The sequence below is a fragment of the Zonotrichia albicollis genome, chromosome 10 (assembly GCF_047830755.1).
Source record: "Zonotrichia albicollis isolate bZonAlb1 chromosome 10, bZonAlb1.hap1, whole genome shotgun sequence".
NCBI classification, from domain to species: Eukaryota; Metazoa; Chordata; class Aves; order Passeriformes; family Passerellidae; genus Zonotrichia; species Zonotrichia albicollis.
Window position 1 is genome coordinate 24,364,707 of NC_133828.1, and position 13,330 is coordinate 24,378,036.

The following is a 13,330-nucleotide window of genomic DNA, read 5'->3' on the forward strand; positions in this document are numbered from 1 at the left end:
AGTTTTGCCCTTTTCATTCTGCATTCTGCAGCTGTAACTGATGTCAAGTCATGAGACTTTTCATGTGGGGAAAAAAAGATGAGTTTCTTCATCATTACAGCAGTTAAGAAAACATTATTTCTTTGAAATTTTAGTTGAAATCCAGACATTTCAGGCTGAGAACCGTTCCCATTATGTTTTATCTAAATGAGAAAGAACATCCTAAGACAATATTTCATGGATGCCCCAATATACTTTCTCACACAGTTTTAGAAGTTGGCTTTTCTTTTGCCTTCATAAATCTGCATGATGGCAGCTCATCTGTTAAATACCTAAATATCATAATAAATATTCATACTTATTTTCTTTGCTGTTGTTTGTAAAGAAATGTCTTGGAAGGCCACACTTGACTCTTTTTGTTCAGTTTCCAAGCTTTCATCACACACCACCATCAAGTTTCTTTATTATCCATACTGGCACACTGATGCTCTTTTTTTTCTCAGTGATTTTCTTCTTGAAGTACAAGTTTCCCAAGTCCCCTAAATTTTCTCTCCCTTTGAAAAAATATTACAGAAATGTCAGAATCCTTGGGGGTTCAGTTCTGGTATGATCTAGATGAAGATGAGCCTGATGGAATATGCTGTGGAGTGTGCCTTTCCTGCACAGAAGCAGCAGTTTTGGCAGATGAGATTCCATTTTTGCAGGTAGCTGAGATGACAGCTCTCTAACCTGGGTACCAGTGGTAGTGGACAAGTCTCCTGCCTGGGCCAGAGTATGAGTTGTGTGGGCAAAAATATCTGTGCTCCTTCCCACTTGGGCTGGTACAGAGGAAGGGCTGAAATCCTTCAACTGTTTTACTGTCCCTGGAGTAAACTGTGCCTGTCTTCTGGAGTATGGGTGCAGAGTGCTTGTTAGGAATGGAGAGATCATAATAGAACCCGCGTTTAAAACTTACTTATGAATGTTGTCATGTTTCTCTTACTTGAATTAATTTGCTGCTTAAAATGCTTGACACCCCTATGCAGTCCTGATGTATGTGTCTTATATGATAATATCATTCAGATAAGTTATGGACTGGGAACTATGCATTTGAAATTAGATTCTTATCCTTAAAGATTTTTTGCTTCTGGAGTATTTGAAATAAATTAAATTATGAATTAAATGTTAAATTATAAATGTGATTTTTTTACTTAGCTTAAATCCCATTATATTTATGTAAAGCTTTCTGTCAAAGTGTACACATAACATTTATTACAGTCATTCAAAATTCTTATCCCAAATGAAAGTGGATTCCTCTAGATTTCTGTAAATCATTTTTTTTTTTACTTATAGCCTTTTAGGAATATTACATTTTCTTTTAGATAAGTGACATAGTTGAATTAGTCTCCAGAAAATCAATGCAATCAACAAAAATCAATCCTTTCTCTTTGATTGAGTCTTTCAAGGATTTTACTGTTCAGCCTGTTTTCATTCATGAGGAATGCTTTAAAGCCTCAAACTATTGTAGTCTTCTCCATAGCTTCTTAGTAACTTTTTTCTAAGAAATGTTTCTCAGGTGTTAAAATTTACTAGTTTTCTTTTTAAAACTAAGACAACAGGCATTTTTTCATTATGTTATTATATTATTATGAGTAGCCAGACATTGCTAATGTGAAGAACAAGCCTGAAATAAGTCAAAGAGAACTTTCCTGCTGATTAGGTGAGGTATGACATGAGGAATTTAAGGTCTGCTAAACACTGAGTTTTATGAGAAGCTGCAGTGGACTGTGGTGAGTTGAGGCCATAATTTTAGTGTCTTATGCTCATTTAGTGATAGCTCTCTAGCCCCTCAGTAACTGTGGCAGAAACTCAGCCAGGGAAAAAAAAAAAAAGGAAACCTTCATTTCGTGTGTAGCTACTTGGACCTACCTGCTGCAATATACTTGCAGGATTGATTTAAGACTCATTCAATGATCCCTTCTTTAACCATTCAGATAAGGCGTTTCAGGTGCCAAAATTTTTTTAAAAGTCATTTTGACAGGAAAAGTACTGAAAATAAAAATTGAAAATATCACAGATTATTAGATTAATTTAAAAACTCTTAAAAGTATATTTTTTTAGGTGACTATACAGAAAATATTTTTAGAACTGTTTGCCTTTCATGAGTAGTCCTGTATCCTACAGAAACTTAGAACACAACCCACTATTGACTCATAGGTAAAATCCATCAAATATTCTATTTACTTGAGACACCAATGCTGTTTTTTCAATAGAAAGAGTTATGTAAAGGAGAGAATATCTGAGGTACCATTTCAATAATGCCAAATTACTGTTCTATAGTTAATTTTTGATAACTATTAGTAATTGTGATTGGTTCTGCTGTTCCTATTAATGTGCATTTAAGACATGCTGGACTTGCAGTTAACGTTGACTGTATACTTTTCTTCCCTTGCCCTGCATTTTGATAGTTTCAAGGACAGTGTGGAAAAATCATCCTATTCAGACTGGCTGATAAACAACAGCATTGCTGAACTCGTCGCTTCCACAGGTCTCCCAGTGAACATCAGTGATGCCTATCAGGACCCCCGCTTTGATGCTGAGGTGGGAGATTTTTACAAATGGAATTAATTATATATTACTTTTGAGCATCACAACTAATTTAAAAATTTTGGTTTTATATCCAAGTGGCTGTGAGACATGTGAATATTTATTGAATTATTTTTTTCTATTCAGTAAGTTGTCGTGGTCTTCTATGGTTTTATAATGCAAACACAGATCACTGAATTAGTCTATGACTTTTAGCAGTTAGTCCATGATTCTTTTTTTTTTTCTGTTTATAAATGATTCCTCTACCAATTGCCTTGATACTTATGCAAACTGATTTTTATTGCTGAAAATTTGTTGGTGTTCAGTTTTAGCAGCACCAGCGTTGTTAGCTGTTGGGGTGACTGGGGCTGTGCACAGACAGAGTGTGAGCAGAGCTGGTATCCAGACAGACAAATGTTGTTTGTGATCTAACTTAGCCAACCAACAGCTTAATTTGCTCAAATACACACTGGATTGGGTACTTCTTCAAGATAAATTCACTCCCAATAAAAGTTGTTTGTGTATCTTAAGGCATTCATTTCCCATTAGAAAGGTGTAGCTACAGATAAAAATGTAAGTATTCTTAGCATCTAAATAAATGTTAGAGGTGTATGGAAGGACAAAATCTTCACTGAATTCTAATCCAGCATTACTGTGGAGGACTTGGCCAGCGCCCGGACAGCAAATTAATCACAGCCTTGGTCAGAAAGCTTCCTAAAATATATTGCTACAGTAAGTGTTCTTGGAAATGTTTCGTGTTGAGAGTTTGCTTGGTTCCAATTTTATTCCATGTGTCATTAAAGGGACTATCTCTCAAACCAGCAGAATTTTTTGAAACAAGAAAAAATAAAACGGGCCTGCTGTAGAAATATAAAAGAAAACTGCATTGATGGTAATCTGTTCAGAATTGCAAGTACAATTAATGCCTGGGGTATTTAGATATGCTAACTTAAAGCATGCTAGTCCTTGATGTTTGCAATTGTACTTGTATTATATCATCTCCTGAATAATTCAGCTATCTCTTATTTGTTTCACAGTTAGTTCTTTCCAAGTTGGAGGCACTACCCAATATATATAAAGCAAATGATACAAAGGGCAATAATAATTTTCTTTTGATGGGTTCCTATGAAAATTTAATTCTTAAATTCAGTCTTTCTACTCAATTATTTCTACAGACAAGAGTAGTAAGAGGAACATAGTATCCCTTATTACTTAGATAGAATCAAATGTGTATTTATAGTTATGAACAGAAATTCTGTTCTCTGTTTCAGTTGAAAATCATCTCTTATTTTTTTTCTCAGAACACTACTTCTCATCTGCAAATGTTGATGCTCAATTTTCAATTCATTCATCAAGAATCTAATGCAAAAGTATTTTGCTGTTCATTTCAAGACGTACATTTTAATCAACTATTGCCCCATTCCCATGGATTTTAGGTGGCACTCCACACCAGTTTCAGTGATGAATTCTGAGTATGTACAAATAGGCAGTAATCTAATTAAAACCTGAGTTACATCTTTTGCTAGTAAGGACATCACAGTGATCCCATCCTGCTTCCCATATATGAATTAATGCTGGTCTTTTAGTTTTCTTCTATTAAACACTGCCTGTAGCAGTGGCAGTTTTAGTAAGAGAACATCTGATCTTCTCTGAGTGGACCCATTCCAGTCTCTGATCTCTTTTGAAAAACTGTTTTCACATTTCAATGCAGTGACACTAAAGAATAATGTTACTAATTGTAGAAAAGAGAGAATCAGTGAAATTTGAAATAAATTGTGAAGTTGTATACTGTATTAGCTAGAAAACAATAAATGAGGCAGTAAATTTTCATTGGAACAAAATGACCATTTATCTCAAATCTAGGGTTTGACTCCATCATCACCTTTTTTACTAACTTGCACTTCTGCACAATTCCCTACTTACTTTCACCTTTCTTCTGAAAATGTGTATTTCCTGTAAGCCTCCTTCTACAGCTGCCTTGCTAAGTCCCATTTCAGTTTGAGAATTGGGAAGGGTACTTCTAAGCCAAACTTGTTCAGTGAAAGTTATCTCTACTAATCCACCAGTGTAAGTAATCCAAAATTTGTCTGGATATTGCCTCAATTATAGTTTGTCTTTAGTGCCAAATCAGAGTCAAATAGTGCAGGCTTAATGTGGCAAAGATGCCAATGTTTTTATATTCTTCGGCAATTTTTAGAATAATCCCTATGACTTTTGGTTACTGTGAATGAAATTTCAGCAGATTTTTTCTGAGAGCTGATTCATATGAAATGACATTTATAATGTAAACTTACTTCTTGACATCTCTATTACTATGATTTTAAAAAATGAAAACAGCATCACTAATGGAAGCTCTCATTTCTACATTTTAGGCTGACCAAATTTCTGGCTTTCACATAAGATCTGTTCTTTGTGTTCCAATATGGAACAGCACCCACCAAATAATTGGTAAGGCTTCCCTCATGGCTGCGTCATTTTTGTGCTAATGTAAATTTAGTTTTATCTTTTTAATTCTATGTTCCTTTACCTTCTTTTTCCAAGCTGAATATTGTTAAGAAGTTACAGTACCTAGGATGCATGCTAAGTATCCAAGAAGGGATGTTTTGACTTGGATACTGTATGGACTTTTTCAGCTTTCCAGCTGTGTTGTTGTTAAGTTATATATTGTACTCAACTATAATAAGATGAAAACAGTAATTCTAACCATATTAGTGAAAAATGTTTTATCTGCATTGATGATTTCCTTGGGTCTCCTTCTTTAGTACATGGACAACTGTCTGCAGTCAAGCTAAGTGTTCATTTCCCTCTAAGGATAAACTCTGGGTGCAGTCAGGGAAGATTTGCTGGAGGGGCTTGGCAGTGGTTGGAGTTGCCCGTGTCAGTGCTGGTTGCTGGATCAGGATGTGACGGTTTCAGAGGATCTTTGATAGGATTCTTTGCAGCTATGCTACCCCAGCAGTTGGCCCTGTGTTATTACCTGCTTTTGGCACAAAAAGGAGTGCTTGTAAATAACAATGCCAGATTCCTGTGCTAATGCTCCTCAGAACTGACGTCAAAGCAATCACAATTTACACTGGCAGGGCAAGAGTAGATGCCTGTGCCTTGTGGCTGCCAGGGAGAGCTGAGATCAGAAGTGCGTTGCTGAAGGCACTTGGTGTCATGCAGGCTCTTTGAGCTTCTTTAGCAGAGGTGACGTGGGAGTTGTGCCTTTAAAAACACATCTTGTTGTTTGTTGTGAACTGTGCCTTATCTTCAAGAATGAGAAATAATTTGAACTCTTGACAGTGGATTACTCTTACAGTATTTTTCTAAGGGCTTATTGTAGCTAAATGAAATAGAAATGTTTGTTGTAGAAATCAGCATTAGTTTGGAAAATTCATTTGTTCATTGGCTCAGTAAATTAATGAACCAGTCATGAGTATAAAAGGGTTTATATACCCAGGTGATGCTAAACTAAGATTTTAGGAATGAAGGTACTGAATCAGTAAATTGTATTGGTAACTCCAAATTTTTACCACAACTTATGTGATTGCTGGTAGCAAAGTGATCAAGATCTTTCTCAAATAGATCTTAAACCTTTTGTGAAAAGCACTGTGAGTAACCTTTAGATTTGAAGTATTATACTTAGACAGTAAAGCATAACAACTGAAAGTACTAGTATCAAAACAATCAAATTATTGCACATCTGTGTCTAATTATTTTCAGAATAAATATTTGCATTTTGACTTTCAGTTTGAAATATGTGGTTTACATTTTAACAATCAATAAAACATTCTGCATTGTGCATTAATGAATGAAGATTATAACTCATATTAACTCTTTCTAAAGGGGTAGCTCAAGTGTTGAACAGGCTTGATGGGAAATCCTTTGACGACGCTGACCAGCGACTGTTTGAAGTAAGAGGCATTCAGTTCAGCATTACCATACATTTCAGTAGCACTTGGTATTTTTCAGTAATCTGCTTCAGTCCACTCCAGGGATGGAGGGAGAATGGCTTGTCCATATTTTCAGTTTGACATTAATTCTCAGAAATCCTCACTTAGAAGGTGGCATCCTAATTAAAACAAGTTTCTGGCATCTAATCTCTCTTCTGGAGGCCAGTGACTCACCTGCATTCTTAAAATAACCTGTTTAAACATGATTATTCCTAATATTTCCATGCAATTTCTTGTAATGATTAAGCCAGTGTTCATCTTTGTGCTTGTATTATAACTGATTCATAATTGACTCTCTTTTTAAATTTTAGGCTTTTGTTATTTTTTGTGGCCTGGGTATCAACAACACAATTATGTATGACCAAGTGAAGAAATCCTGGGCAAAACAGTCTGTGGCTCTTGACGTATGTGTACATCTTTGTGAAACCTTTTCTTGCTCCTAACTGTCACATGTAAAGAAGCCCACTCTATTTTTAAAAAATATGATTATTTAAACTTCTCCAACAAAATTCAACAACGTAGCACAGTGATCTATTATATATCTGGAGATTTTAAACATTATCACATTAAAAATAATCTTGGTGAGAAAAAAGCCAGGAGTTTTGAGGATAGCTTAAGAAATTTACATTATACCTACTACAACAATAATTAAGAGCACTTTCAATGAAATTTCAGATCTCTCAAAAAAAGCATTATGCAAGACTGATTAATCTTAAAACATTGCTCTGAGGAAAGGGTAATATCACTAAGGTATTGGTATTGTTTTAAATTTCACATGTGATAAGAGAAGAAAATCATCTACTTATCCCTGATGTGTGCACCTTTTACCTGTGTAATTCCTTTGAGTTTCTCCCATACTTACCATTACAATAAGAACCACAAAAATAACATTGGCCTGAATGAGATATGAAATTCTTTCTATTAAAAGAAAAATCAAACCCAACTAAATTACTGTAAAGAGGCTTTTTTTTTTTCTTTGCTTTGGGGTTTGAGACATTAATCTGCATAGTGGGGTTGCATCCTGTGCTTCACACAGGCCTGTTAAGGCTTTCCAAAGCCAGTAAGACCCTTGTGTTGGAAATCCTAAGCATAAGCAACTTTCTTTATTATTTTTATATATCTACCCATGTAGGAAGAAAAGTTAAAAGCTTACCTTTTCAGGCCTCCTGCAAGATCCCTTACACTTTACATGTCATAGTCATGGATAACTCTTCGTATGTCCCAGGTATTTGTGGAATATGACACCAAAGAATGAGTGCTCCTCCTGGCAAGAAAAGCAAGCAGTGCTAGATGTCACACACAGATATATAAGGATGAAACTTCACATAGAAGTTTATTTGCTACTGAAATAAAAGAAAATTAAATATTTTTAGTTTAAAGTACAGCTTCTTTCTTGATCTAATAAAGGACTAATAACCATATAGCTTACATGTATAGATTTGATAAATAGCCATTAATCTTCAATTAAGAGTAATTCTTTCTATAAATGGGCAACAGCTCTTGATTATATTTGCATGAAGTGATGAAAGATGCAGGAGAAAAGTACTGAACACTAGAATGGTATGAGATGAAGATGATTTTCACTAATAGAATACTTCGTTAGTATTTATGTATTTAGCTAAAATGGCAATAAATGGCACTTGAAAATTAGATTGATATCAGATGTAAAATGAATGAATTTGTTATATATCATAGTAAGATTCTTATCCATATATACTGATACAGATTTTCATATAGTATTCTGATAAGATTGACTAATAAATAGAAGAGAAAAACATAAATAAATTATCAGGAAAGTTTGCCATGATTTAAGGCCAGGCTAAATACTTTTTTTATACTAAGGACACAACATTTGCAAATTTAGTGAAGATTAGAATAATAAATCCTCAGGAAGACTGTTAAAATCTAGAGGGATATTATGAATACGGATCAAGGAGAATTTTGTTGTTAAGTGTAATCTGTCATAGCATAAGATAATTTGACTAATCTTACCAGTTTCTGGGAGAAGCTGCAGCATGGTCAGGCAGAAAAATAGATAGTATTTGAGAAAGGACATGATGTACAAAACAAATGAGTTCGTGGTTTGTATTTATTATTTTATAGTGCAGGAATGAATTCTGTTACTGTAAGAGGTGGCATCCCTAAAACTGAAAAGAGTAAAAATGTCTTGGGACTTAGTGCCACAAGGTGTTGCAAATCAACACCCCATGAGACACAGTTTAGTTGTTTGTATAAATAACAGAGACATTCACAGATGAAAATTATTTCCAAGTGAGAAGCCTGTAACAAAGCTGCAGCACATCAGCAGGTCAGGTGTTGCATGTGGGGAAGGGCCTGTCCTTGCTGGGAGTGCTCTGGCTCTGGGAGCTCCCTCACAAGAGCAGGTGTGCAGTACTTGGTACATTTTATTTGATGCTGCTCTCTGCAGAATGGTATTGAAGAGAATGTCAGACACAGCACAGAGGTGCTGATATTTGGATGAAACTATGTGCCACTAGTGCAGGCATTAAAACTTTTCAGTATAGGAAACGGCATTATTAAAAGTCCATAAATCTACTGTTATTTTTACATTAAATTCTTTCTCTTTTGATTGTAGAACTTCAGGAGAACAATGTAGGGATCCTTATAATATTAAATTACTTATTGTTCATTATTCCCTATAAAATTCCCTGCAGTATAACTGCCAAATGTATGCCTGATAACCTGTAATTAGCTATTGCATGCTGTCAGTCAGAACAGAATTATCACACAAATGCTAATAAAATTTGCTTTAATCATAACTGATTAGACTGCAATACAGGACCCTGATATTGCCACTTGACAAGTGTACAAAAATGTTTTTTTTATCTTTTGTGCTGGGGCAGGTGTTGTCATATCATGCAACATGTTCGAAGGCAGAAGTTGATAAATTCAAGGTAAGATTTAAGTTTTTATATACTAATTTCTGAAACTATAACTGTAAATTAATATTTTCTAGATTATCTGAGAGAAGTTTTACATCATAAACAGAAAATCGTAATTAAAAATTATTTACAATGTATATATTACATGTAAGGCTGTTAAGCAGGGATGGTGGATAAAGGATAAAGAGGATAAAGAGCTGCAGTGCACAGCATCCAAGTCCCATTGTCCCAGTACCAGCTACTGGAACTGCATGTCAGTGTGGGTTTGGTGGCCTACTCAGCAGAAACCACCACAGGGAAGTCATACCACGTAGGAGATGAGAGGGAGACTAAAGAAAAAGAAAGGAACTGAGACTTTACATGCTTATAGTGTGGAAGCTGCCCTGTGTTTGCTAAAGAAGTGGAGCGTTCACTATCCAGATTGTGCATAGGCTCCGAAGGCTGGACAGGAAGGTGAGGGACCTTCTAACTCCTGTAAGCACCCTTGGCAGAATGTGAAAGTGATGTGTTCTGAGTGTAGCATTGGTAGGGACCAATAATTACATGTTCTCTCTGAATCCTGCCTTGCCGTGGGCTAGAAAGTGGGGGGAACAGTGCTCTTGATCTTTCATCACTGCCAGAACTCCAGTGCTGCAGTTGTGATAGACTGTTTGTCTTTTCCTGCTTGAGGAGACACTTGGGAAATTTGGTGATGCTTCCCTTGCCTATGAGGAGGCAATGTTGGTAGAGGGCTCCTCAAAGCTCCCATGGGAGGCTCCCATGGTGGGTATCACTGTTGGTCTCCTGGACACACAGTGCATCAGAGACTGTAGTGAGGCCTGGGAAGGAGAGCTGGACTGCTGTGACTCCAGACTGGCATTTGTCCAGGTGAAAAAGAGCTGTTGGGTGCTTATTTTGACACTTGGCTGTCAGGCTGCAGCCTGCTTTCTGCACCACAGAGATGGCTGTGGTGAAAGGGAGCACACACGGCTGGCATAGAGCTGATCCTGCTGAGTGATCTGGGCTGAGGAAGGGCAGCTCTTGCTAGTTAATGAGTTTGCAGATTATTGCCCAGATGATACAGGGCTGTGCCTGGTATCTGTATTGATACCTGGGGATAAGGGTGTAATATTCTCCCTCCCCTGTAGTTACTGGTACAATTACCTACATTTGTGTATGCTGAAGATGAGATTACTGAAGTATGGCTGGAATCAGCATGCTTAAAGATCATCCAACACTACAGGAAGTACTTTTGTGTGTGCAGTAAGTTGTATTTAATGTTAGGCAAAAAGAACTGAACACTGTTGAGAAAGAGGAAAGAAAGTGGTAAAGGACCATCAATTTTCTGTTTTGCTTTTGTATTTCCATTTACCTTAGAATACACATCTGTAATATAATTTCTATGACTGCCAGGATTCCATCAGTATCTTTGTATGTACAAGAGGGCCATGCTTGATTTCAGTCAGCCATTGAAAGACAACTCTCCTTCACAGCCTCTGTAGTTCAGATAACAGCCTGCTATGTTTCTCTTTGGACTCAGATGCTCATGTAATGAGAAGCTATTCAACTTGTTTTCCCAGGTGACTTCATGACAAAGAAATGTCTTTTCATTATCCATTTGGCCTTGAAGGCATGCAACTATCCATTTAATGGCTAATAATAAGGTAAAAGGAAATGAAAAGCATTTATTCATTAATAATTCCAAAAGATATAACTCCAAAAGACACGTGTCATATAAAGAACATAGATGATAAAATAAGGAACATAACCAAGCTATGCCTAAAGTAAGTTAGGCTGTTTTTTCAGTAAAATTGTCCCTTCTCTATGTCTATATCCAGTTGTCTCACTTTCAATTCCTGACAAAATTTCTCTGAAGTAGTTTTTGTTAATGTTTTTGCACCACTGGATATAAACAAAACAAAAGAACAAAAACCCAGTGACAACCAGCATGTCCTGTGGGCCTGTGACACAGAGCTCATCCCAGAGAGGGCCATCCATCTGTAGGTGAAATTGCTGCAATCTCCATGCTCACAGCTGGCCTCCCTGCTGAGGTCTCCCAAGGCATCCTACCCTGAAACCACTGCTCTTTTTCCTGTTTGTTATATCGTTATATTTTGTTTAAGCCCTTTGTTATATTAGGATCATCTTCTAGACTTGACTGGCTAATAAACCATCCTTCCCTCTGGGGGTGTTTGGGACTAAATGTGTCCCCTGTGTCTGTGGTGATTTATTGGCAGGTGTCAGAGCAAATGTCTGTTCCGATTTACCCGATGTCCTGGTGCAGTCAGAGCAGAGGCACACACACGACAGAAACGTCGAAATGAGAATGATGCCAGGAGATCACTATTGGCTCCTGACTGACACCCAGCAGTAATTAATCTTTGCAGCGACAATACACTGGATTTGACAACTTCTACACATATTGTCCCAAACATACTGTAACTGGATCCCAGAATCTTGGAAATAATTACATACTCTTGTAGTACAAGATTTTCTTTCCCTCTTTGTAATCTCATTTTTTATAGTTTTCATAAAATGTTTTCCATTAATTTTTATTTGCTCAGAATCTTGAGAATATTCTGATAAAAAGTGAAAAATTTCAAGTGTACCTAAAGTTTATTTTTCCTCTGGCTTTTACCAGTGAATTATTTTATTGGATTATAGAAAGCCCAGCAATATTGAAGTTGGAGGGGAGACGACCCACCTTGCATCGGTCAGCATCGACTCCACTTTATTCATCAATCAGGCACCTCTTATAACAGTGTTAATTCACTTCATGCATATTGCAAAATCTGAGCTCACAATAGGTCAGAGATAACATACCAACTCCACCTTATGTTTCCAATACCAAGATTTGGGTTCTCAAAATTATTCTTGCTTTCCCAAAACAGCCAAAGATAGAACATCCACTTGTTATGAGAAAGCTGCCTGAGAACTCTGATGTGCAAGCCTCTCAAGGCCTTCATGTTTGTCACCTTTACTTGTAATTAAAAATAACCTGAGAACCTCTGCTGTTCACAGAAACAGGCTGTGAGAATCTGCTCCTCACAGCTGCCTTCTAGGCCATCCCTGAAAAAATCTCCAACACAGCAAGAGTAGCTAAAGTTGATTTTTTTTGTCTGAAATTTCATCAGGAATTTCTTACTATTAGTGGATGAATTCACAAACACACAAATTCACAAATATACCCATCTTTTTAATAATTAAACATAATCCCTCTGACCAGCTTCTGTAAAATAAATAACATTTATTTCTGTTTCTTGTCATCCCATCTAAGAATTAGTGAAGAAAACTCCACCTTAATAAGAAACCCTTAAGATGTTAAACCTTTCTCCAGATGTTTATCTGGGGAAAAGTGCAAAGTGCTGTTGCTGGTGGAGCTGGAAAAGGGAAGTTCACAGTATGGAAAAATAAAACATGAGTGTATGAAAAGAGACCGTATGATACAATTGGATACTAAATAGTTTTAGATTTTTTTTTAATTTTCAGGTTTAGATTATTATAGCATCAAAAAAGATTTAAATTAAATATACTGTTAAATTCACACAAACTGCATAATATTTTTTTAGGTTTTCTGATATGTGCCACATTACTGTGATTTCTGCTAGCATTCTTCCAGGTAACAGGAAGAAAAATTAAACTTTACTTTTCATGGCCATTTGCAAGTAAAACAAAAAAACACCACCTAGACTGCAATTTTTTCTGAGAATGTCTGAAGTTTTCAGCCTGGTTTATCACAATGCTTCTCCTCTCTTGCATCTACATAACTATGCTAAATTCAAACTGAATTTTGGCAGGATAAGCTAAAGCAATGCACCATTGAATCATACCCACATCAATATTAATTTTATTAATTAATGCATAAGGACTTAGAAGAAGTTAGAAATAGCTATGATTTTAAAAACTGTGGCAACTTGCTTCTCCCTTGTATTTTAGACTTAAAAGACTATTCTGTCATTTCTGTTGTGT

General features: G+C 36.2%; 1 protein-coding gene and 1 long non-coding RNA gene across 3 annotated transcripts in view; one reads left to right on the forward strand and one right to left on the reverse strand.

Moving 5' to 3' along the window:
- The window catches only part of PDE11A (phosphodiesterase 11A), a 105,852-nt gene that overhangs the window by 43,982 nt on the left and 48,540 nt on the right, over nt 1-13,330 (forward strand). For both annotated transcript variants that reach the window (XM_074548435.1, XM_026791663.2), the window contains exons 6-10: nt 2,427-2,559; nt 4,917-4,992; nt 6,373-6,440; nt 6,791-6,883; nt 9,344-9,394. In XM_074548435.1, coding sequence (XP_074404536.1) covers nt 2,427-2,559; nt 4,917-4,992; nt 6,373-6,440; nt 6,791-6,883; nt 9,344-9,394 — 421 coding nt within the window. The remainder of the gene's footprint in view (nt 1-2,426; nt 2,560-4,916; nt 4,993-6,372; nt 6,441-6,790; nt 6,884-9,343; nt 9,395-13,330) is intronic.
- The window catches only part of LOC141730455 (uncharacterized), a 123,882-nt gene that overhangs the window by 43,231 nt on the left and 67,321 nt on the right, over nt 1-13,330 (reverse strand). The window contains exon 3 of the long non-coding RNA XR_012581961.1: nt 7,633-7,743. This is a non-coding gene — a long non-coding RNA (uncharacterized LOC141730455). The remainder of the gene's footprint in view (nt 1-7,632; nt 7,744-13,330) is intronic.